Genomic DNA, 24,912 nt, shown 5'->3' with positions numbered 1-24,912 from the left:
TAACAGAAAAAAGGCAAATTAAAATTATCTCTAGAGACAAAGAAAAGCTCCATAAAGAGTCTATTTGATTAAATTTTTGCTTTCTAGGACTTAATTTTCTTATCTACAAAATGAAATAACTGGATGAATTAAACACTAAGATACACCTCACCATATCAGATTAAAACGTTTATTCATGAATGACACTAGGAGTATATTTGTAGAAGTAACTGCCAAAGGAGACGAGGCCAGGAGATGAGTATAGGGTAAGAGTCAAGATACAAAAGACCTAGAAGGCCAGGTGAAGGGAATTGAGAATGAATATTCCCACATATTCTCACAAACCAATGAAAGTCTGAGTATCCTGGACTAATCTGCTCAAAGGAGCTGGGAGATGCCTAGAGAGAGGGCTGAGAGTCTAAAGTCAGACTCCCAAGCCAGTGCCAGAACTGGCAAGGACAGGCATAACTGTCATCATTGAGTCCTCACTCTGTAGAACCACACCCTGGCCTGGGCCAATCTGCTCACATGAGCTGGGAAGGCAGGGGCCAGGGCAGGACATAAAAGAAGAGCAGGGTTAGCTGGTGCTTACACTTGCTTCTGACACAACCGTGTTCACAAGCAACTACACAAACAGCCACCATGGTGCATCTGACTGCTGATGAGAAGGCCGCTGTCTCTGGCCTGTGGGGCAAGGTGAATGTGGATGAAGTTGGTGGTGAGGCCCTGGGCAGGTAGGTATCCAGGCATAAGGAAAGAGTGGAAGCTGGGTGTGTGAGTGTCTGACAGGCACTGACTCCCTCTGTCTTCTGTGCTGCATTCACCCCTCAGGCTGCTGGTGGTCTACCCCTGGACTCAGAGGTTCTTCACTTCCTTTGGGGACCTGTCCAATGCCGCTGCTGTGATGGGCAATAGTAAGGTGAAGGCCCATGGCAAGAAAGTGCTGAACTCCTTCAGCGAGGGTCTGAAGAATCTCGACAACCTTAAGGGCACCTTTGCTAGCCTGAGTGAACTGCATTGTGACAAGCTGCACGTGGATCCTGAGAACTTCAAGGTGAGTCTAGGAGATGTTCTACTTTTTGCTTTTCACTTTCTAGGCTTTCTCTTTGGTTCTTCACCTACCCGTTCTTCCAGATTCCTTTTAACCTTACCATATTTCATTATTTAATGCTTTTCAAAATGTATATAGTTTTACATTTTTTTCTTTCAATATAATACTGTTTTCTGTCTCACAAACTTTTTTTTTTATCAAGCTGCTTCTCTAATGTCTTATTTTTTCACCTCTTTCTTTTTTCCCACCCCAATTTCCTTCTCCCTAGCCAGTACTCAAATTATATATATTAACTTTCACCTGCTGCCTCTACATTTAGAAAATTCCTCCATAAGGGGGATGAAAAGACTCATCTCTCACTGAAACCGGTTTGGCTCAGTGGATAGAGCGTCGGCCTGCGGACTGAAAGGTCCCGGGTTCGATTCTGGTCAAGGGCATGTACCTGGGTTGCGGGCACATCCCCAGTAGGAGATGTGCAGGAGGCAGCTGATCAATGTTTCTCTCTCATCGATGTTTCTAACTCTCTATCTCTCTCCCTTCCTCTCTGTAAAAAATCAATAAAATATATTTAAAAAAAAAAAAAAGACTCATCTCTCCTCAAAGTGGAGAGATGACTTTTACTGTTATTCTAGAGGCTATAAATAATTTTAAAATTGAAAAATAGTCTGAACTTTACAGCATCCATACTCAATGGAAAGGAAAAGAAAGTCAATATTTTAGGATGAAAAGACCAGAAGTAGGAAGTAGGGCAGCATAGTTGCTGCAGACAGTACATCATCTCACTAGTTAATCAGTTATTAAGGTATATAATATTTATCATAAATATATATGCATTTATTTATATATAGACATGCAAATATTTACTCATTTATGTTGGTGAAGATAGCCTGAGGATCAACTTGGGCTTAAGTGTAGGCAGGAAAGAATTATTGTAGGCCCACTTTCCCCAAAGCCAAGCTACTAATCATTGTATATGTCTTCCCCACAGCTCCTGGGCAACGTGCTGGTGGTTGTGCTGGCTCGCCACTTTGGCAAGGAATTCACCCCCCAGGTGCAGGGTGCCTTCCAGAAGGTGGCACTGGGTGTGGCCACTGCCCTGGCTCACAAGTACCACTGAGTCCTGGCCTGTATCCTGGTGACCTTTGGAAAACTCTCTTTCTCCAGATTCTGACTTCTTAACTTGGGGAAGTAATGCCCATTCTCAAGGGTCTGGCTTCTGCCTAATAAAGAACTTTCAGCTCAACTTCTTGATTCATTTCACTTATTTTATTATTATTATTTTCTCCTCTGGGTGTATAGGGACATCCATGAGGATCTATGTATAGGGAGCTCTTGTGTCTTATACAAGGAGGTCAAGGGAAGTGAGAAAAGGAAAGGGACCACACACAATCATTAAAAGCTGACACTTCTACCTCCAAAGCATAGGTCTTTCCAAAGAGGTCTGAAATATGGAGAAGATTCCAGCATTACAGGGGCTCTAGGGGGGACCTCAAACCTAAGACATGGCCTTCAGGCTAATGCTCTGATCCATTTCCTACAAATACTCAAAATATGATGTGCTCAATTAGAGACATAATGCTTGCTCAAGACACTTAAGTTTTCTTTTTTTCTACGTTCCTTGCCTGCACATTGTAGCCCCTAACACTAGACTCCATCAGGTGTTCTTGTTCTAAGAAATAACCTACTTCTTTTACTTGTCTCAGAACACTTCCAAAACTAGTCCCCACACCTCCTTCAGACACAGTTTAATGCTTGGATATCACTTGTGACCATTTTTGACACTGGCTTCAATGAACTTTATAAAATTGCCTAAGGGAATCTTTTCAACCCCCTCCACATTTTTCACATTTCTTATCCATCACACTAATTCTCTATGCTGCATAAATATTTCTGCCTATTTAGTACTATCCCACATGAGTACTGTGCTTAAAGTTCCTCTATAGGCAGTGAAGAAATATTTATTAAATGAAATAAATCAATGAGTAGGTAATTATTCCTTGTGTTAGAACTCCTGGGACCAATAGAACAATAGACGAATGCGCAGAGTTCCTTGGGTGTTAATGATACAATATATAATGCGGAAGCACTTGGGAAAGTAAAGCACTGATCAGACATTTGTTTTCTAATCATAGCTAGTAAGATATCTCTGAAGGATTTCTAGAATCTTCTAAATTGTACACATTTCCTTAATTCTATATAATTTCTTGTTAATTAATTTTAGACTTGACTACCTGAAATAGACCCTGTTGCTTCCTTTTGTATGAAAGTGTTTTCATAATTACTCTGGATATATTATCAGGATATAGACAACACATTACAGTTTATGGTTTTACCACTATATTTTGAATTGCCTGAGGGCAAAAGTTTTTATATTTTTTTATTTTTCTTCTCAGGTCATTGTACATAGTAGACACTTAGAACTGTTTATATCTTCATGGGATATTTAACAACCATGGACTCAGAGACACCCAGAAGGCTCTAGGGAGATTATTTCCACATTCTTCATCACAGAAAAGTTCTTCTAAGAATCAGATATGCCGAGAGAAAGAGACTTTCAGAGAAATTGAAAAAGAGTAAGAGAAATTGTGGGTGTCATAGTCTCGAAAGGAGTAAAGAAAGTATCCTTTTTTCCTCCAAATGATTATGAAAAGAACAAAAATACAAAAAGGCTTACTATACTCTCTTTGTTCCTTCACCTCTGGAACTAACCAATGAATCAAGACAAGAGATTGGACCTAAAAGTTCCAATACTGAAATTAAAAATGTGTCTTAAAAATGAGTTAAACTGCCATATTCCTAAACTATTCTGTGTTTTTGTTCTTTGTTTCTATGAATTGTGCTCTTTCCGGAGTACCAGTATTTTCACTTCATTTCATTTTTGAGAGGATGCCAAACAGAAGTCACCAAGAGATTGTGCATGTGGGAGAAAAAAGCAAAAAATAACTGTGCTTGTCTGAGGAAAATAGAGATTAGATTGTCGGGATGGTCTTCTTGGGGAATTTAGAATTGAACACTAGAGCATGCACAAAATGTTCCAGTTGAGTGTAATTTTTTAAACAAATGAGAAAAACACCCATGCACCTCTGGATGAGTGTCATGATTCTCTTGAAGGAAGTTAATACTTACCCTCTTAGTCATACTCAGACTAGGCCCATTCTGGTACAAAACATTAGGAATTAGGTTAATTTGACAGAATGGAGTAAAGGAAAAAAGCTTCTGTTTTGGCGGTGTGTGTGTGTGTGTGTGTGTTTGTTTGTGTGTGTGTGTGTGTGTGTGTGTGTGGTTAGTGCTCAGTGAGTATGGAGTCGAAGTAAAGCAGACATCCTGAGGTAACTCTTCCCAGGATAGACTGAAGCTCACAACAGTGACAATGGGGCTAAGAAGCTTCCCAGAACCTTTCAATGCTGATCTGTATTTGAGCCCGAGGCTTTGAACATAGCCACATTTATTATTATTTATACATTCTAATTTTGTCTGGTATGTCCCTGAGCTTTTGATGTCTTATTATAACTTGCAGCCTTGTCCTTGAAGGGATTTGGGTAATAAAAGGAAAAGTCTGTTTCACTCTTCAGTCATATGAAGTAGAAACAGTGAGAGAAAGCAGCAACTTCTGTCCTGAAACCAGGAAGACAGTGGCTGCAGCCACCGGTACAAGAGTGACCCTTAGATCATTTATGGCCAAAGAAGATTTAAGAAAGAAGACTTCTGTTACATATTTGTTGCCAGTGATCACAAAGGAGAGAGAAAGGTGATTGACCTTAGGGCACCTGAATCAGGAGAAGAATCTAAGGTAGGAGACACATGGACATAGGAAGTAGTGATGATTAAAATTAGGGAAAATAATTATCAGGCCCTTGGGGAACCCAAAGGTCCTGTACCCAGCTCAGAACTACTTGCTAATTTAGGCCTTTTCATTGTATCTTTTAATAACAAGTAGAAGAAATTTACACTTTCTTTCCTAGCCTGAGAAGTTAACAGAATTTATTACATAAGAAAAAGGAGCTCCAGGGGTTATATGGGTGGGGCAGGGCATGGGTATTAGAAAAGCTGTAGAGATAAAAGAGTAAATTTTAGTAAAAGAAGGTTTAAACAAATAAAACATATAGAGAAAATGGGAACATGGGTGATGAATTTGCATCAGAGAAATGATAATACACACGGAATGCTTAGTGGCCTAAGGAAAACATAACAGGCACTAAGGCAGGAATGCCTTTCCACTTTCCCACCCCTTCTTTTAAGTGACAGAACACTTATCTATTCGCTCAGATACTGGTATTTTCTTTCCCAGATCAGCCCAGGAAGAAAAAATCTACGTGTCCCTGGTTTGTATTTTAACACATTGTTCCCTTCAGTGTTACTGACAATTTGGGGTTGTAATTGATTTTTTACTTATCCGTATGTCTTACAACATTGAGAGATCTCTAAGTTTCTATCTGTGGATCCCCAAATCTAATAGGGCAACTATTTCACAGAACATTCCTGATTTGTATTTATCCTACTTTTTAATCATCATTTTTATTTGGTTATATGAGTTTTTTTAAATGAACGAAGTAGATATTTTCTTACCAGGAGGATATGATCCAAACCAAGTAAAGAAAGATATACTTAGAACTAGGGCAAAGGTATCATCCATGCTGTCCTTATAAATATGTTTACTCTGAAGACAGGAGTGAACCATCCATATACCCTTAAGTTGAATTTTCTGGACCTCAGATTCTTCATTTGTCAAATAAGAAAACTGAGGAGGCGAACTCTAAGACATTACCAGGCTGTGATTCTAAGAATCACATAAGCAAATTTTTTAAGGAGGGTGATTTTAAGTAGCAATTTGTACTCCTGGATGGGACCTTGAGATTCCTACAGAAGGCTGAGGGTCTAAAGTCAGACTCCCAAGCCAGTGCCAGAACTGGCAAGGACAGGCATAACTGTCATCATTGAGTCCTCACTCTGAAGAACCACACCCTGGCCTGGGCCAATCTGCTCACAGGAGCTGGGAGGGCAGGGGCCAGGGCAGGACATAAAAGAAGAGCAGGGTTAGCTGGTGCTTACACTTGCTTCTGACACAACCGTGTTCACTAGCAACTACACAAACAGCCACCATGGTGCATCTGACTGCTGATGAGAAGGCCGCTGTCTCTGGCCTGTGGGGCAAGGTGAATGTGGATGAAGTTGGTGGTGAGGCCCTGGGCAGGTAGGTATCCAGGCATAAGGAAAGAGTGGAAGCTGGGTGTGTGAGTTTCTGACAGGCACTGACTCCCTCTGTCTTCTGTGCTGCATTCACCCCTCAGGCTGCTGGTGGTCTACCCCTGGACTCAGAGGTTCTTCACCTCCTTTGGGGACCTGTCCAATGCCGCTGCTGTGATGGGCAATAGTAAGGTGAAGGCCCATGGCAAGAAAGTGCTGAACTCCTTCAGCGAGGGTCTGAAGAATCTCGACAACCTTAAGGGCACCTTTGCTAGCCTGAGTGAACTGCATTGTGACAAGCTGCACGTGGATCCTGAGAACTTCAAGGTGAGTCTAGGAGATGTTCTACTTTTTGCTTTTCACTTTCTAGGCTTTCTCTTTGGTTCTTCACCTACCCGTTCTTCCAGGTTCCTTTTAACCTTACCATATTTCATTATTTAATGCCTTTCAAAATGTATATAGTTTTATATACGTCACTAAGGACTACACAGAACCATTTAATTTCTTGTGCTTTCTTTGCTCACAACCATTGTTTTCTCTTATTTATTCTCGCTCTTTTTTCTTTTCTTTTCATTTTCTGCAATGTCTTCTCTTCATTTTTGAAGTAAACTGTTTATTTTGAGTGTTAAATTTTTACAAAAGTCTTTTTCAGTCCACTTAAAATAACCTATACTCTCTCTCCTTTATGTCTTCTTTTCAAATGTGTTACTACTTCTTTGAATGGTTCTAAAGAATAATAGTGTCCTGGCCAGTTTGGCTCAGTGATAGATCATTGGCCTGCAGACTGAAGGGTCCTGGGTTTGATTCTGGTCAAGGGCACATGCCTGGGTTGTGGGCTTGACCCCCTGTGGGAGGCGTGCAGGAGGCAGCCAATGGATGGTTCTCTATCATCATTGGTCTCTCTCTCTCTCTCTCTCTCTCTCTCTCTCTCTCTCTCTCTCTTTCTCTCTTCCTCTCTGAAATCAATAAAAATATATTTAAAAAGAATAAAAGTGATAACTTAAGTTCTGGGGTAAGACAGAAAGGAAAGAATGTTATCAAGTAAAAATTCAGCCTGATGTGGATGGATTTGCATCAATAGTATCATCAGAGATCCTACTATCTTTCTGCTTATATTTGAAAAACACAGCTTGGAAAGAGGCTGGAATATTCTAAGTCCAATCTGGTCCATCTGCTAACCATGACCATGCCTCTTGTGTCTTCCTCACAGCTCCTGGGCAACGTGCTGGTGGTTGTGCTGGCTCGCCACTTTGGCAAGGAATTCACCCCCCAGGTGCAGGGTGCCTTCCAGAAGGTGGCACTGGGTGTGGCCACTGCCCTGGCTCACAAATACCACTGAGCTCCTTTTCCTGTTTTCCGGAAAAGGTGCCTTTCGCCCCAGAGCCCAACAGCTGCACATGGGAATTCTATGAAGGGCTTTGAGCATCTGGCTTCTGCCTAATAAAAAGCATTTATTCTCATTGAACTGGTGTTTTTTAATTATGTCTGCCTCTCTCACTCAGCTGGGCACATGGGAGGGCAAGGCATTTAAAACATAAAGAAATGAAGGGCTAGGTCAGAGGTCAGGAAAGTATGTCTATATCTTGGATTCCATGAAAAGAGAGGTTGTAAACAGTTAATATGTGTCCTCAGAGGAAAGGCAGGGGAGGATGGGTGGGAAGAGATCAACCAATGAACTTGTATGCATGTATGCATAACCCACGGACAAAGACAATGGGGTGGTGAAGGTCTCGGGGGTGATGGGGGATGGAAGTGGGCTGGAAGAAGTTAATGGGGGGAAAAGGAGGACCTATGTGATACTTTCAACAATAAAGATTAAAAAATAATAAAATAGTTAATATGTGGGAAGCAGACCCTGCTGTTTTTTTTTTTTTTTCTTCTTTTTGATTCAGAAAAGCATTCAAGTTGAAGATTAATTTGGGGGTTAGAATTTTGCTGTTTTATTTATATTATTTTTTAGCCTTGCTTATAAATGTCTTCAGTTGCCCAGAATGTCACAGCCCAAATCCACTAAATTCTTCTGCCTAGAGATACTCCTGTTCCTCTAATTTTTTTTTTACATGTTTTGCTGTTCCCATTGCTCTTCCCTCATCACCTTATACAGATCTGCTTGCGGGACAGGAAGCTGGGGAAGAGCATTTCACTGCCTCTGCCCTGGAGCCTTTCACAGTCTGTATTTGGAAGAGGGGCCTGCTAATATTGTGAAAAAGATAGGACTGAGGGACTTTTTGTGGCTTGATATTCCCTAAATCCTGTCACAGGCTTATACCAAAGGAATCCCAGTCTCTTCAGGATGCTTTTGCATTCATATTCAAGAATTGACTGGAGGTCTCTTCTCTTCCTTATCTTACCGCTGATGGCTGCTCTACCCGTGTAGTCATTAGCATAGTGTTATCATCAGCAGCACACCCTATGTTATTTCCTCATTCAATAGCCCCTTAGATGGGTGCTGGCTGCTTGAAATAAAGTAAGAATTTGAAATAGTTCATGTCTCCTCTGTACCCCAAATAGTAATCTAATTTGGAAAGTATTGAAAGTAAGGCATCTAACAAGTGACTATAAATCAGTGTGTACAGGGTTTAATGAGATCAGAGGTTGAAATGAGTGATAAGGATGAGTAGATGCTGGTCAGAAATAGAAGGAGAAAAAAAATGGAAAGGATGAATGGTATGTACCAAACCATTGACAAATACAGTAGTAATGTAATAGGACAATCAATGGGTCCCTGTTGCCTGTCACTACTTGAGCCAATTAAGCAGAGATAGGGTTGAATCATATATGCATGTTTATTCCAATATTGCCAGCAGTATGGGAAAATAGCAGGTCATCCATAAAAATCTACTCTGTACCCCATCATAAGCTAGCTGCTTATTTAGTGTAAGAGGAGGACAAAGATTACATGAGGAACTATCCAAAGGGTATGCCAAATGGGCAGTTAACAGGTAAGCAGAGGGCTGGGGCTCTTCAAAGGGCTTAGTGATATGCAAAAAGGGCAAAGGTCTTCAAAGGGCTGGCAACTCTGGTTTCTGCAGCAAAGTTGTTAATCTTTCCATGATAATAGATGAGGAGTATGGGCTGAATTTCCAGGTGAGCTCCCAGGTCCAGAGTGAAGCTGCCCACCAAGTTAGAATGTGCCTTCTTTAATCAGAATAAAACAATAACAGTTCAAAGAGCATATTTAGTATTTCTTACAATTCTAGCTGGTTCCCCAACATTCCATTTCTGCCCCTATCAGCAACATGTTTGGTATTCTGATAATTTCAAGTAAGAAGGAAAGACAATTGAAGAAAAACTGCCCCCTGGTAGATATGATAAGGAAGGACAGGGCAGGATAAAATAAAATATGAATATAAACTTTGGTGAACACTGTAGAGGACACATTTAAAATTAGAAATTTATAAACAAAAGAATGCAATCTAACTGTTATGCCCAGAATTCAAGCTCCCCAAGAAACCACGCCAGGGAGCCAGTCCGATGCAAAAGCAGAAGGTCCTTTATTGAGTTAGCTAACCCGACCCGGGCCTCCAGTCGACGCAGCGACGGGAAACCGAGTGCCACCCATGAGAAAATCAGGGCTTTAATAGTGAGGGGAGGGGAGCTGACTGTGGGCCCTGCCGATTGGCCAGGCGCAAGTCGGGTCTTGTTACACAGGATGTGGTCATCTCTATGGCGCGCACATCCCTTGCTTGTCATTGGTTAGTTCAAAGAAATCCCGGGCGTGGCCAGCAGGGGCCTGGGCTTCAGGGAAGAAGGCATTCTTCTGAGCACATGGCCTCTGCCCTAACATGGAGGATCCAGGGTAAGATGGGGGGCATAGCCCTCACCCTTTCACTAGCCACTCTGCATATGAGATGCTTATACAGTGAATTGACAAGTGAGATAAAATGGTATAGCAGTTTAGAACATAAGCTTTGAAGTCAAGCAGCCTGGATTAAATACATTACCACTTCACATATGCTGCCTGAACCTTTTTTTTCTTTCCTATAAAATATCCAAAATGATCTATGTCTTTCTTATGGTGTGACTATAAGGATTAAATGAGATAAAGCATACAAAAAAGTTTATTGTGAGGAGGAAACTGGTCTTGTAAGGCATGTCAGGAACAATGAACTTCCCTGGGGGAGGGGGGAGCCATTATCACTGGCGCCAGGACGGATCATCAACACCGGGGGTCTTCCTGCAGGGCCATGAAGGGGTTGGGGAGAGCATATCTGCAGAACAAAGGTCCAGAAGGTTATAAAAAGTGAAGCCTTCCACATGCTACTTCACTCTGATCTGGAAATTATTTCCAGGAGTCCATCAGTGTAATTAAAACAGTGCCTTTCCACTTCTTCAAAGCATCGCTTGGTTTTTCTGGGGTATTCTGCAATAATTGCAACATCTGACACTTAACAGTGCCTGATACATGTCTTAGGAAATGTAATCTAATAATGTTTTATTAACATTATTATGGACAATAAGAGTAGAAGTGGTGTCATTAATTAATATTCATTATGATGCCTAAAAGAGCTGTCTCATGAAAGAGAAAAACCAGAGCAAGAAATATTATTGCTTACCTAGCACCATTCATATCCCCCAATCTCTTATATTCAGGAATCTGTGTGATTTTTTTCATTATTGAACAGCCCAGTGTATCAGCTTCAATGAGGAGGCCAAAAACCACATTGAAATTTGAAAAAGAGACATGTAATGATAAGGAATTATTAACTATAACCAGAGATTGGAGAAATTAAAGATTAGTCAATAAGGAGTAAAGAGGACCCTAAAAATATAAGAGAAGACATAGGGAGCAGTCACTGCTCCTAGTTCTTATATAGAGCAATCAATTAAGAAATAATCTGGGGGAGGTTTTTCTCCTGGGACTGATAAACAAAGCTCTTGAGAGAGAGCATGCCTGAGGATCAACAGGTTAAACAATTTTTGAGGCTGCAAAGTTGCCTAAAGGAAGATGCATAAGTAGCCACCCATTGGGAGGTGCCCTGCCAGAAGCATTTATTGAGAATCTGCTCCCTGGGGTGTCAGTGGAAGCCACCCATGTAAATTAACTGAACCCCAGATCTTTCTATAAAACTGAGGGTTGAAGAAGTGAGTCATGGGAAAATTCCAGAAGAATAACACTTTATTGCAAAGCCATCCATGGGGTATAAAAAGGGGAGCCACTCACAGGAGGTGCTAGCCTGAAATGTTCTGCTGCAAAGCCATGTGTACAGCTAGAGGCTGGCACCAAAGAGGCTGAATGCCTTGCCATATTCTGGTGCTGCAGAGACAGAGATTTTTGCAGGATCCTGACTAAAGGATCACAATAGAACTAGGAAGAGAATCCCCTAGGGCCTCACCAGCACAATTTATCATTGTGTCAACTGGAATTTTTAAGAGTCTATCTCCATTATCATAGAAGAGCCCATTAAGTTTAGATTTGTAATTGAGAGGCAATCCATTGATAACTGACACCCTTGCATGCGGTAGGTGCTTGTCAGTAAAGTGCAAAGGATAAAAAAAATATTGGAACTAGCAAACAATAAAGCAATATATAGAAGCTTATGAAATCAACAACAGCAGTAGGGCAGACTTACACTGTTTGAATTAATTGTTTTTCCTCTGTATACATTTGATAGACTTTATCCAACTTGTTCAGATGCTGGGCAAAGAAGAGAAATCTTGTTTGCATTCCCATATAGAAACAAAGATTATTTGGATTACTACCCCCTTTTTGGTTTTGTTTCAATAATGACCATGGTGATGATAATTCTGAATTTCAAGCACACAGTTGGGTTCATTATACTTTTCACTGCATAGCAAATTTTCAACATCACTCCAGAAAAGTTTTATTTTCTTTTATTTTCCCATTTTATCCTGCATCCTTACATTGCTATCCCTTTTTTCTGTACTTAAAAACTATTCGGCGGCCAAAGAATTTAACAGATCACACCTCAGTAAAAATGATGTACAGTTCCAGTCAAGATGGCAGTGTAGATAAATGCAGTATTGGGAACTTCCTACAACCACATCAAAATTACAACCAAACTACAGAACAGCCATCATTCTGAACCACCTGAAATCTAGCTGAACAGAAGTCCTATAACTAAGAATATGAGGAAGAAACTACACGAAGACTGGTAAGAGGGGCAGAGATACAAAATTGGCTGGTTCTACTCCCACATGTATTGGTTAAAAATTGGGGGGGGGGGAGGTTCCCTTTAGGAGTGAGAAGCTTCAGCCGCACACCAGAACCCCCAGCCCAGGGTTCCAGTGTTGGGAAGAGAAGTCCTGATAACTTCTGGATGTAGACACCAATGGGGATTGTGGCTGAGTGAGAAGGAGGGCTTCTGGAGCCCCAGACATTCCTCTTAAAGGGTCAATGCACTAATTTATTGCGATCCACTCACTCCAGCACTGGGGCAGCAGCTTTAAAGGCACCAGGGACACATGGGGAGGAAATAAATTTTCTGGCATCAGGGTGGGGTATGGAGGGGAACCTTTTTTCCAGGTAGAAGTGCTGGCAGAAGCCACTGTTCCTTTGCTGAGTCCTCCCACCACAAAGTAGGGAGGCAGATGACATGGCTGAGTCTAAATCAGTGGTGGGCAAACTTTTTGACTCCAGGGCCACAATGGGTTCTTTAACTGGACCGAAGGGCCGGAACAAAAACATGGATGGAGTGTTTGTGTGAACTAATATAAATTCAAAGTAAACATCATTACATAAAAGGGTACGGTCTTTTTTTTTTTTTTTAGTTTTATTCATTTCAAACGGCCGGATCCAGCCCACGGGCCGTAGTTTGCCCACGGCTGGCTAAATCAACATGGCTAACACTGTTCACCCTGCCCTGGTGATTCCTTGAAACCCCACCCAACTTGTAGGCCCAAAGGCCTGTCTTGGCTCATGCAGCCAACTTTCCTAAAAATCTCTCAAACAAGCAGAATCTGGCCTCTGTGTGCCCCATACCTCTCCCTAAGTGCCCCATTGCCTGCACTAGCAACTGCCAGCCTTGGTTCAGAGGTTGGCCTTTCCCAAATCCAGCACAAGTAGCAGCCATCTACAGATCACTTTGTAGCTCATGCAAGGTGGCCTCAAAAAGGGCACAGGCAGCTGCTGATCTTGGCCTGCACTTCCTGGGAGGCCCCAGAGCCAGCACACCTGGTGAATGGCTTCAGATAATGTGGAAGCACCACCCAATTACCTCCCTGAGCAACACACTCAAGGGGTGGACAGGGTGAGTACCTGAGCTCCACTGAATTGTATTCTGTTCCATGGGGTCAGCCCCTGCACAGCAGATCCTCCATGGTAGTAGACTATCACCCTGGTGGTAAATCCCTGCCATTGGCATGGCAAATACAATCAAGGCTCAACTACAATAAGAGGGTGCACAAAGCTCACATGTGAGGTGGACCTGAAGTGCCCAGCTCAGGTGACTGGGGAGGCTGCACCGCTGTGCCCTACAGGACCTCTACTACATAAAGCCATTTTACCAAGCCCAGGAGACTTAGCAGTTTTACCTAACACATAGAAACAAACACAGGAAGGCTGACAAACTGAGGAGACAAAATCCTAACACAAAAACAAAATGTCCCAAATGTTTAATTCCAGAAAAAGAACTAGACAAAATAGAGACAAGTATTCTACCAGATGCAGAGTTGAAAATACTGGTTATAAAGATGCTCAATGAATTTAGGGGAAGAGTAGATGAACTTAGGAAATACTCCAACAAATACATAGGAGACATAACAAAGGACCAGTCAGAAATGAAGAACACACTAACTGAAATGAAGAATACATTACAGGAACTCAACAGTAGAGTAGCTGAAACAGATAGTCAAATCATTGGAATATAAAGAAGCAAAAAACACCCAATCAGCACAACAAAAAAAGGGGGGGGAAATGATAATGGTGTAAGGAGTTTCTGGAACAACTTTAATCATACCAACCTTTGTATAATGGGGGTGCCAGAAGAAGAGAGAGAGCAAGAAATGGAAAACCTATTTGAACAAATAATGACAGAAAACTTCCCCTACCTGGGTTTTGGTACTTAATTTCTTAGAAAATCTTTATAAATTTCTTTATCTTGAAAATGAGATAACATTTCATTGGATTATATTTTACTGGCCTATTCTATAATTATATTTTATTGGCCTGAATTAGATTTTATTGACCTAGTCTACAATTCATTGGGAACAATTTTAAATATGTATAATACTTTATATATTTGCTAGTGGACCAGTGCACAAAGTTCATGCATGGGGAGGGGCTGTAGCTCAGCTGGCCTGCACCCTCTCTAATCTGGGACCACTCGGCGGATGTGTTTGTCATTTTATTATATCTGTTTTTTATTTAAATTGTCTCACATTTTCTTAGATATAGGAAAATATTAAAATAAAACAGGTAAACTCCCTGTATTTATGTCATACTTTAATCAAATCACACAAATCCTAAGGAAAATGTATTAAATACACAGATGGCAACAGTTAAACATATGTACCATATAATATAATATTTATCATGTTTCTAAATTATGGATAATAATGTTTCAATATTTTAATCATGATAATAATACATTTATAGATAACTTACACAATATAAATAGAAAAGTATAAATATATCGTAAAAATATATAAACAAAGAAATAATATATAATAAAGAGCTCATTCACAAAATTAATAATCATAACACTTCATGTAAACTGAAATTTCAAGTTTACTCTGGGTTTGTGGTGAATAAATTATCTCCAGTGTTACCATATCAGAACCTCTGAACACATATTCTTTGGATTAGCCTTACAGAAGGTTCTTAGTTCTTTAGCCATGCTAAGAGCTAAGACGCTTGTCCTCACTTATGCTTAACCAGGTCTAAAACAAACCTGCTTTATGCTTCTTTGAAGAAAGGGCGGGCGGGGGAGGGAGGAAGGAGAAGAGTCAATGGATTACTTCTGCCCCCTGCTGGTGGACAGATGGGACCATTAGAGAAATTATCTCTCAAAGAGTGGCAATATAATTAATTAATTGTTCAAAGCAATTCCTGTGTGGGTGTCATTAAATAATTATACTGAAGAATAAACAAAAACCTGGACTGTCTTAAAAAACAACAACCATGTTTTCTATTCAATATAATTATAAAGACACTGATTTTTAGACCCAACATTCTTGCTCTATGCCTTTAGGGTAAGCAAAGACTATTTGTCATTAACCTATCTAATTTGAAAAATAATAATATAGGATATTATTTTCAATGAGAGAAATAAAAGTACAGATGCCTGAACACTTGGGTCAGTTTGAATTGAAAAGAATAAGAAAAAAAGTCCCCTGAAAATATGATGTGTTTAATTTGATCACATGTGTGCTTTCTAAATGAACATTCCAGAATTCTAGACAAAGCACACAGAGGGAGTACCAGAATCCTATCACTTCCCCAGACTCAAATTCACTGCTGCTTATTCTGTTTAGTTATTTATTTTATGCCAGGCATTGTTCTGGTTGCTACAAATTAAAAAGAATTATTATGCACCATGACTTTGAGGTGGCATAACACAGCATGATGTTTGGGGAAATGTTGGTCTTTTTGTTCTCTTTTTTAGTGCAGGTGGAGCATATGGTGCATCTGACATATCTGAACACTTTCCTCTTGAAGTCTTCATTGATTGGTCTCATCAACACTATCCTCTTCTGACTCCCATCTACATCTTAAAATAGAACTTCAATAAAATTCCAACATCTATTGATCTTCTGTTGATAAAAGGCTGATACTCTCTGTGGAGGCACCATAAAAATTTGTGGTTAGTTTGAAGAATCCTGAATGAGCGTATGTGCTTTTAATGTATGCCTACATCCTTTGATTCCTTTGTCCTCAATCCCAGGGATTTGTCTATATGACTGGGTCAGAATTGTAGGAATCTTATTTGAATTCTGAATGTTGTACCCAAGGTCAGCAAGGATTCCTAGGGCAGCATCTGTTTTATATGTCATCTAAACCTTATATTCAATGACACAAGACTGATTGCATGTGACAATAAGATGCATGTGGCATTTTTACAATGTATTTATATTTATCTTATTTTTTAAAAAATATATTCTTATTGATTTCAGAGAAGAAGGGAGAGGGAAAAAGAGGTAGAAACATCAATGATGAGGAAGAACCATTGATCGGCTGCCTCCTGCACGCCCCCTACTGGGGGTCGGGCCCACAACCTGGGCATGTGCCCTTGACCTGAATCGAACCTGGGACCTTTCAGTCTACAGGCCGATGCTCTTTCCACTGAGCCAAACCAACTAGGGCTTATCTTATTTTTGTACCTCTATAATTGTGCAATGTTTATAAATATAAATATGTGTTATCAAAATAATAAAATATATGGGAACATATAAGGGGCTTCCTGAAAAGTGATGGTTGAGATGCAGAGGGTTTAAATTTAAGACTGTTTTTTTTTTTAGCTTACTATTATGAATTTATTATAAAAGATAAAACTCCAACCAACTAGAGGAGATGCGTAGGGTGAGGTAAGACTGTTTTACAAGAGGAAGCAAAGGTTGAGGAACTTCACCTCAACCCCTGTCTCCTCCTTGTGAAAAACCATCTTAGGCAGAGAACATCGGTAGAAAAGTCTCATAAAAGAAGGGAAATGGTAATTTTGAAAAATGAATCTTTAAAAGCTGACCAATTTTTCTTTAAAGGACAAAGAAATTTCATTTGATGGAGGAAATGTATTAAAATAGTGAGCTAAGTTATCTAATGTTGACAGGGACAAAAGGTACATTCCAAAGAAGATTAACCTGAGGAGCTGCCTGGTGAGCTATAATAATAAAGATGAGGAATAGGTCACAAAAGCAAGCCAGAATCTGATGCCACTTTAACACACTGAAATAACTAAATCAAACAGGAAAGCCAGTATGGACTTTTAAGCACCTATCTACTTTACAGCAGCCTTTAAATCTTTTGCGAAGACTTTCAGGGCCAGAACTTAAGGCAGGAAAATTATGTGAAGGAGAAGCCAATCAATTCTACTGCAATGAGGCTTTTAAAATTCTAGACAGCTACTTGACATTAACCTTCTGGTCTATAAAATGGCAAATTCTAACGAAAAAAAAAAAACAATTGCTCAATCTCTTCCATAAAAGCATATTAAATGAACACTCAATGGACCGATTGAATGAATGAATGAGTTCACAGAATACAATGGACTAATGCCAGAGGGTGTGGATCTACAACCTAAGTCTCTGTGCCCCAAAGGCACAGATGAGTCTAACATCTCAGAGGGACAGCGCTCCTGTGGGAAATCATTCACCAAAGGTCTTGTGTATAAATATTCTTCCCTATCTATCACCAAGGAAGAAAAAGTAATTGTTGGCTATGTCATCTGGAGTGGAATAAAACAGAAACACCTTCATTAAATACTATATGGAGGAAAAATGCATTTGGAGGCAGCACAATGTAGGAAACGATGGGTATGAAATGACTATTTAAATGCACTTATAATATTAAAGCTCCAGGATTATTCTTAAATGCTTGATAAACTGGAGGGAAAAGGGGGAGAATTATTTTGAGAACCTCAACTCCCAATTTTACATTTACAGCATCTCACCAGCATCCTTGGGAAAATGTACCAGGTACTATATCTTTTCTGAAAATTAGTTTTCTACTGCAAACTATTTGTTCTTACATGTGGCTCCTAAGAACAGCTCTGAGCCCTGCCAGTGGATGAATAATGACTCTTAAATTACATAAAAAAAAGTCCCCTCTCTTCTACACAGCAGGTAATATGCCTCTAAAACAGAGTTGCTTGGCTATGTTTTGTCAAGTCAATTGACTTAGCATAGCACAGTTTACTTCAAAATTCTATCCAACTCACCTGAAATCGAATCATTTCCTTTGAAATAAACACACTTGCTGCCTGGAAGATGTATTTCAGTTCCAGAGTGATTGCTTCAATAAGCCCTACTATGAATTTCTCCTCCTTCCATCTCACTGGATTTTCTGGCCTGGAGCAGCAATATCCCTGGATCTCCATCCCCTTCTCTGCCATCTATGCCATGGTACTTCTGGGCAACTGCATGGTGCTGCATGTGATCCGGACTGAGCCCAGCCTGCACCAGCCAATGTTCTACTTCCTGGCCATGCTGGCCCTCACTGACCTGTGCATGGGGCTGTCCACAGTGCACACGGTGCTGGGGACCCTGTGGGGGCTCAGCAAGGAAGTCAGCCTGGATGCCTGCATTGCCCAGTCCTATTTCATCCATGGTCTGTCCTTCATGGAGTCCTCTGTTCTCCTCGCTATGGCTTTTGACCGCTACATCGCCATTTGCCACCCACTGCGCTACTCCTCCATCCTAACTAATGACAAAATCATAAAAATTGGGGTGGCAATCGTATGTAGGAGTACACTACTCATACCTCCAGTCATCGTTCGCCTAAAGTTCTTAAATTATTGCCATCCCCACATTCTCTCTCACTCCTTCTGCCTGCACCAGGACCTTCTCCGTCTAGCTTGCTCAGACATCCGATTCAATAGCTACTATGCCCTGATGTTGGTCATTTGCACACTATTGTTGGATGCTGTTCTTATCCTTTTCTCCTATGTCATGATTCTTAAATCAGTTCTGGCAATCGCCTCTCAGGAGGAGCGGCGTAAGTCCTTTCAGACCTGCATCTCCCACATCTGTGCTGTCCTGGTGTTCTACATCCCTATCATTGGCCTAACAATGGTGCACCGTTTTGGCAAGCATCTCTCCCCCATGGTCCATGTCCTCATGGGCAACATCTATATCCTTTTCCCACCTTTGATGAACCCCATCATCTACAGTGTCAAGACGCAACAGATTCGTAGCAGAATGCTCAGACTTTTTTCTCTGAAAATCCATTGAGATACTCAGGTTTTTTAAGAAATTAAAAGAGACAACAATAGTAAGTACACAAAAATAAATTTTATTAGCGTTAGAGCTTTCGTCCTGAGTCCATGGTTCTTGATTTTAAAATATACTTTACATGTAGTCAGAGGATGAACTACAAACAGGTTCCATTTTTATCTATGACCTGGAAATGAGTTGTTCTTGGCGTTGGAGGTGGGTGACTCCATCTGAAACATTTCAAAAACCCTATCAACCGTTGCTTTATGCAAAACAAAACATATGTAAGTGAAAGAATAAAAGAATGTTACAAAATGCACAGGCCCAGCTGTCAGGCCTAATTGCCTGTTTTAGTTCAACTCCCCAGGCTCCCCCCTCCCCCACTAGAGATAGGAGCAGAGGGAAAGACGCCCTCCCTGAGGAGGTTCCAGGAGATAGCCCCAACAAAGGGCAGGCTTCAATCAACCATTGAGATAAACAGGTTGTAAAAACACCAAGCGGGAGTGCCTTATCCCTATCAAGACACAAACCAGACCCCTTTGGAATTCCTTTGTTCTCCTCTTACCCTCCTGCATGCCACCCCTCCCTGATGTGTGATTTTTGCATATAAAAAGATGAAAAACCCCTGACTGGGCGCCCATCTCCTCTGCTCCTGCGTGAGTATGAGCTGAGCCCCAGCGCGCGCTGGAATAAAACCTCTTGCAGTTTGCATCAAGGGACGTCTCCTGTGGTTGATTGGGGTCGCCGTCGGTCGGTGGGACGGAGTGGGATCCCTCTGCGGGGTTCTCACATAAGTTATTCCACAAGTACAATAACATTCAGAAAGTATGAAAGTAGTTAAGTGTCCCAAAATATTTTTTCAAGTATTTTCTTTGCAGTAAATTCAAATCCTAGGTCTTATAGTTTCACAAGTGTATAACTTGTAGCTTCTTTAATTCTCTGAGATATAGTTAATTAATCTTCAAAATGAAAAAAGTTCCAAACTCACAGGAATATTGTGGTTACTATCTGGACCAGAATTGTCCAACCAGAATTTTTTTAAAGTGATGGGAATGTTCTATAATATAGAATAAGTAGATCAATAGCTACGTATGGCTATTGAGCACTTGGAATGTACATAGTACAACTGTGCAAATCCTTTTCAAATTCTGGTTAACTCTAGTTAATTTATATTTAAATATTAAAAGACCACTGTATTAGGCAGTGCAGGTATAGAATATAAAAAGAACATACAATCAAATACGACTTGCAATTTAACTTTTACCACATCTACTCTAAATTGAGAGCCTTATGTTTTGTTATATGTAATATGTACCTGGAAGTGGGTTTTTCTCTGAATCCTTTGCTTTTAAATCCCAAACAATGTCCTAAACAGATGAAACTGTGTGCTTATGACTGACCCTGAGTTTATGAAAATAAAAAAAAAGGAATCAGTTAATTGTCTATAGGGATAAAGAGAAGTAATTGGTTTTATCTTCCTATAATCTCTTAGGTACATAAGGTGGAAAGTATTAACACTCAACAGATTAATGCATTAATTTTACACCAAGAAAGCAAGTATATCTTAATATTTTTACATATAAATCTAACATATGTATTTGAAACTTTTATTTAAAATAATCTATATTTATGCCTTTTTCTCCTTTCTGTATTTCATTCAATTAATTCATCTCTGTTTATTAACTCTGTCTCAAAAAGAAAAATATTGGCTTAATTTCCAGAACAGACTACATTTCCTGAACAGACTAAAGTATCTTTGCCAGAAATAAAAATGGAAAATTATCCACATGGTAATAAATTAGGACTCTGGGGTTAGAACAGGGAGTTAATTAGAAGAAGAGAGCAAATTTTCTGAAATCAATGAGGAGTTAGCCAAAGATACCAGAGTTAAAATAGTGTCTAACATGGGGATGAAAAATAACTGTACTCTGATTGCTAATTGAATGGGATTTATCCTCTTGCTACAGAACCAAAATAACTGTACTGTAATTAATATGGTTAATATGAATGTCAGATATTGTACTAAGTGCCCTAATGATGATGGATACCTGCATGGGCCAGATCGACAGACTGAAACATGGCCAGTTTCATAAGATTTGTATGGATCAATTTTAGGACGAAAGTAGCAGTTAGCTATGGAAGCTGTAAAGGTCATGTAGGTGTCTCACAGATAATCTTTGGGCACATGTTGCTCAATAACCAGACAAGTTCCCTTCAATGCCTTGATACTGTATAATGACCTCTCCTCAGAGCTGACTCAATCTTGGGGAGGCAGGGACCTCTGCAATAGTAGGATATATTTTCCACCTGCCAGGCATGATGGAAGTACCAACATGAACTTATGCTGAGTTAAAGGAATAGAGTTATATATCCAACACACCTGAGTGGTTGGTCTGAGAGTCATGTTTAATATGGTGAATATGAGGGTTCATCTGAGAATTTTACACTATGAGTGTCTGTACCTTAGATTATGGCAATTTATAAAACCAACATAGTTGGAAATAATGGCTGTGAAAAATAGGCATGAAGATATCTGGTGTATTCTCAGAAATCATAGTTTAGTTTAGAACTATATAGTTTTAGTATGATGATGAGATTTATGAAGAACTTCAGAATGTTTAAAATTCATGGCAAAATGGAAGGAGGTCAACCAAAGGAAGGAAGATGAGTAAAGAAAGCTGATGAAAGTAAATTTCCTATGATTACTAGGTTTTACACAGAAAGGAAGAGGTTTATAAAGTTTTTATTTTTAATTGTTTTCTGGAAGCTTCTATCATGGGGAGCTAACTGGTAAAATAACTACACTTCTTCCTAGGGAGGAAATACCATTTCAGAGTCATCCACTCAGGTCCTGACAGTGAGAATAGATAGACGTATCACAGGTGTTAAAAGCACCATCTAGCACTTTGCAGTCTTTTGAGAAACGAGGCAGAAACATTCTTCCATAGATTCCAGAAAGCCAATTTTATGAAATAGGAAACCGTTCATTCATGAATTAAGTCCTGACACTGTTGTCAAAGTAGTGGCCTGGAGAGCCGGTGAGAAACAGTAACCTTGTAGGAGTTGACCAGACTTCATTATGAAACCTGAAAGGCTACAGTCCAGCTTGAGTGGGAAACACTACCAAAGGAACACAGTGAGTTTAGGGAAATACACATTCTCCTCCTTTTGGTTTTGTTATAGGCAAACTGTCATGCCATTGTGCACTGCTCCTTTAAATAAAGTCAGAACAAATAAGGAGAATGCCAAAGTGCTTCAGAATTTACCAGGTGACCAGAAAATACACAATGAGTACTCGGAGATTCAGGGGGAAAAAAAAGAAACCTTTATTCAAAGCGCTGCTGGCTCAGGGTATTTGAAGATCCAAAGCCTGAACCCCCTTATACAATGAGATTACTCTTTATATATATTCCTAAAATTGTTTCCTAACTTCTGGGCTCTTGTGGTGGGCTTTTGCAGCCCTACTTAAGTTAGTTAGAATGGGAAGTAAGATTATAGCTAAAGTCCTGGCCTGGGTGGTGCCGGTGACCTCCCTCTCCTCTGGCTAAGCTGTTAAATTCTTCATTTGTGGCTCTTGTAAATTGGGAGTATTTAGGAAAACAGATTATTGCCTAAGGAAGGGGCAGTGACTTAATTATAGGCTAACAATAATGTGCATTAGGATACTGGTTACTGGCACAGATTCAGATTGCTACCCCCGCCCCCCAGGTTGCCCCCTATATTCTCCTTCAAAAGAATATAGGCTGGGGTGAGGTGACAGTAGGATGCAGGAAATCAGCAAGTCTAGCCTCCATTGGATTTTACCCCCACATCAAAAAGCTAAGGGCCAGCATGGGAAAGATCAGTGATTCTTGGAAGTGAAGAAACAAGCTTATAGTAAAAATAATCTGCTCAGCCAAAACCGGTTTGGCTCAGTGGATAGAGCGTCGGCCTGTTGACTGAAGGGTCCCGGGTTTGATTCCGGTCAAGGGCATGTACCTGGGTTGCGGGCACATCCCCAGTAGGAGATGTGCAGGAGGCAGCTGATCAATGTTTCTCTCTCATCGATGTTTCTAACTATCTCTCTACCTTCCTCTCTCTGTAAAAAATTAATAAAATATATTTTTTTTAAAAAAATAATCTGCTCATAATAAATCCACAAAGAGATGCTCATGGTACACTATACTGACTAATTTTCCTAGTTCTATCAAAATTTTAGCGTTAAATAGACTCAGAAGATTTTATACCTGAGGCTGTGTGTTTGTTCCCCAGGATATTTGTGACCACTATTTGAAAAGAGGAGAATCTGCTAGAGCAGTGGCAGGCAAACTCATTAGTCAACAGAGCCAAATATCAACAGTACAACGACTGAAATTTCTTTTGAGAGCCAAATATTTTAAACTTAAACTATATAGGTAGGTACATTGTTAATAACTTATTAGGGTACTCCTAAGGCTTGGGATGAGCCACACTCAAGGGGCCAAAGAGCCACATGTGGCTCGCGAGCCGCAGTTTGCCAACCATGGTGCTAGAGTAATAAATAGAGACCAAAATACATCCATTTTCTACAACGACTCCATTGGAAATTGAAAACAAACAAACAAACAAACAAACAAACAAAACAACCCAGTCAAGAACTCCTTTGCAGTGGCAACTGGTGTCTTAAAGCTCTTCTACTAAAAGTGTGATTTCTGGTTCTGTACCCTCAGCACATCAGTAGCTTAAAGAAATGCAGCATCTTTTGCCCTAACCAGGTTGGCTCAGTGGATAGAGCGTTGGCCTGCTGACTGAAGGGTTCCAGGTTCGATTCTGGTCAAAGGCATGTACCTTGGTTGTGGGCACATCCCCAGTAGGGGGTGTGCAGGAGACAGCTGATCGATGTTTCTAACTCTCTATCCCTCCCCCTTCCTTTCTGTAAAAATTTAATAAAATATATTAAAAAAAAAAAAAGAAATTCAGAATCTCAAGCTCCAGTCCAGCCCTACTGAATCAGAATCTATGCTAGTTTTGGGATGCTGGTGGTGTTCTCTTTCTTGTTCAGAGTGTTGCTCATAAGCTTTTGTTGATTGTGTGCCAATTCATCAATCTGTATCCTTATTTATGCACATTTCTGTGCTTAATTTAGTAATACAATACAAATTTAAGGAATATTAAAGTGTCAATTTACATGTAAACTTGGAAGATTGAAAAGTTTATTTCTGCTACTTTCTATAATCCAATAAACTTGTAGTTGTACATGCAGATACACTGAGAGGAAATGGTAGTGGTGTTTATTAAAACAAATTTTATAGAGATAGAAATCTTACATAGTATTCTCAAAAAACAAAACAAGATAGGTAAATATGAATTCCAGGTATTTACAGGAGGGAATACTAATGAGAAGAAAAATGATCTTCATAGAACAACCCTGAAAAAACTCAGTGTGGGACTGAGCATGGTAGAAAAGGTGAACGTCAGTGTGAGATTTCCTAACAAAAGTATCCAGATACCCACTTCTTTTTCAGTCTGGCAAAAAATAATAATAAATGAGATAAATATGATTCATATTTATGGAATTAGGTACAAAGAATACAAGGACTAAGGTGTTATATATTATATTAAATAGAGGAATTAGGTAAAATAATACATATTGAATGCTGAAGTTCATGGAAAACACTTTCCTATTTATCTCCTAAAATACTAATCAGACTGATATTCCACAATTAAAGAGTTTTGGGATTATTTTCAGTAAAAACTGTCTCAAAAGAAAAGACAAACAGGTACTGGCATTTGAGTATTGGGGAGGCTCCTTTCTCAGCAACCTACAAAGTGACTGACCAGATAACAAATCCCACCAAGTTCATAGAAATCCCTACTAAATTCTTGGTCCTTCACCACAAAATAGGGAGGGA

General features: G+C 39.9%; 3 protein-coding genes and 1 long non-coding RNA gene across 4 annotated transcripts; all 4 read left to right on the top strand.

Annotated features, from left to right (window-relative positions):
* Window positions 1-554: 554 nt before the first annotated feature.
* On the top strand, window positions 555-2,273 carry LOC118664735 (hemoglobin subunit beta). The gene is made up of 3 exons (XM_036325199.1): window positions 555-713; window positions 811-1,033; window positions 2,019-2,273. The coding sequence occupies exons 1-3, from the start codon at window positions 622-624 to the stop codon at window positions 2,145-2,147; spliced, it is 444 nt and encodes a 147-aa protein (XP_036181092.1). The 5' UTR covers window positions 555-621; the 3' UTR covers window positions 2,148-2,273.
* Window positions 2,274-6,065: 3,792 nt separating this feature from the next.
* Window positions 6,066-7,679, top strand: LOC118664733 (hemoglobin subunit beta). The gene is made up of 3 exons (XM_036325198.1): window positions 6,066-6,221; window positions 6,319-6,541; window positions 7,425-7,679. The coding sequence occupies exons 1-3, from the start codon at window positions 6,130-6,132 to the stop codon at window positions 7,551-7,553; spliced, it is 444 nt and encodes a 147-aa protein (XP_036181091.1). The 5' UTR covers window positions 6,066-6,129; the 3' UTR covers window positions 7,554-7,679.
* Window positions 7,680-9,981: 2,302 nt separating this feature from the next.
* Window positions 9,982-15,937, top strand: LOC118664038. Its single transcript, XR_004970254.1, has 3 exons — window positions 9,982-10,013; window positions 12,127-12,330; window positions 15,781-15,937. It is a non-coding gene; the product is annotated as an uncharacterized LOC118664038 (long non-coding RNA).
* A 2,160-nt stretch (window positions 15,938-18,097) lies between these two features.
* LOC118663048 (olfactory receptor 51V1-like) lies at window positions 18,098-19,060 on the top strand. The gene has a single exon (XM_036322332.1). It carries the CDS (start codon window positions 18,098-18,100, stop codon window positions 19,058-19,060), a length of 963 nt encoding a protein of 320 aa, XP_036178225.1.
* The last annotated feature ends 5,852 nt before the right edge of the window (window positions 19,061-24,912 follow it).

Source organism: Myotis myotis, unplaced genomic scaffold (assembly GCF_014108235.1).
Source record: "Myotis myotis isolate mMyoMyo1 unplaced genomic scaffold, mMyoMyo1.p scaffold_m19_p_10, whole genome shotgun sequence".
In the NCBI taxonomy this organism is placed as follows: domain Eukaryota; kingdom Metazoa; phylum Chordata; class Mammalia; order Chiroptera; family Vespertilionidae; genus Myotis; species Myotis myotis.
This window is presented reverse-complemented; position numbering and strand designations above follow the sequence as displayed.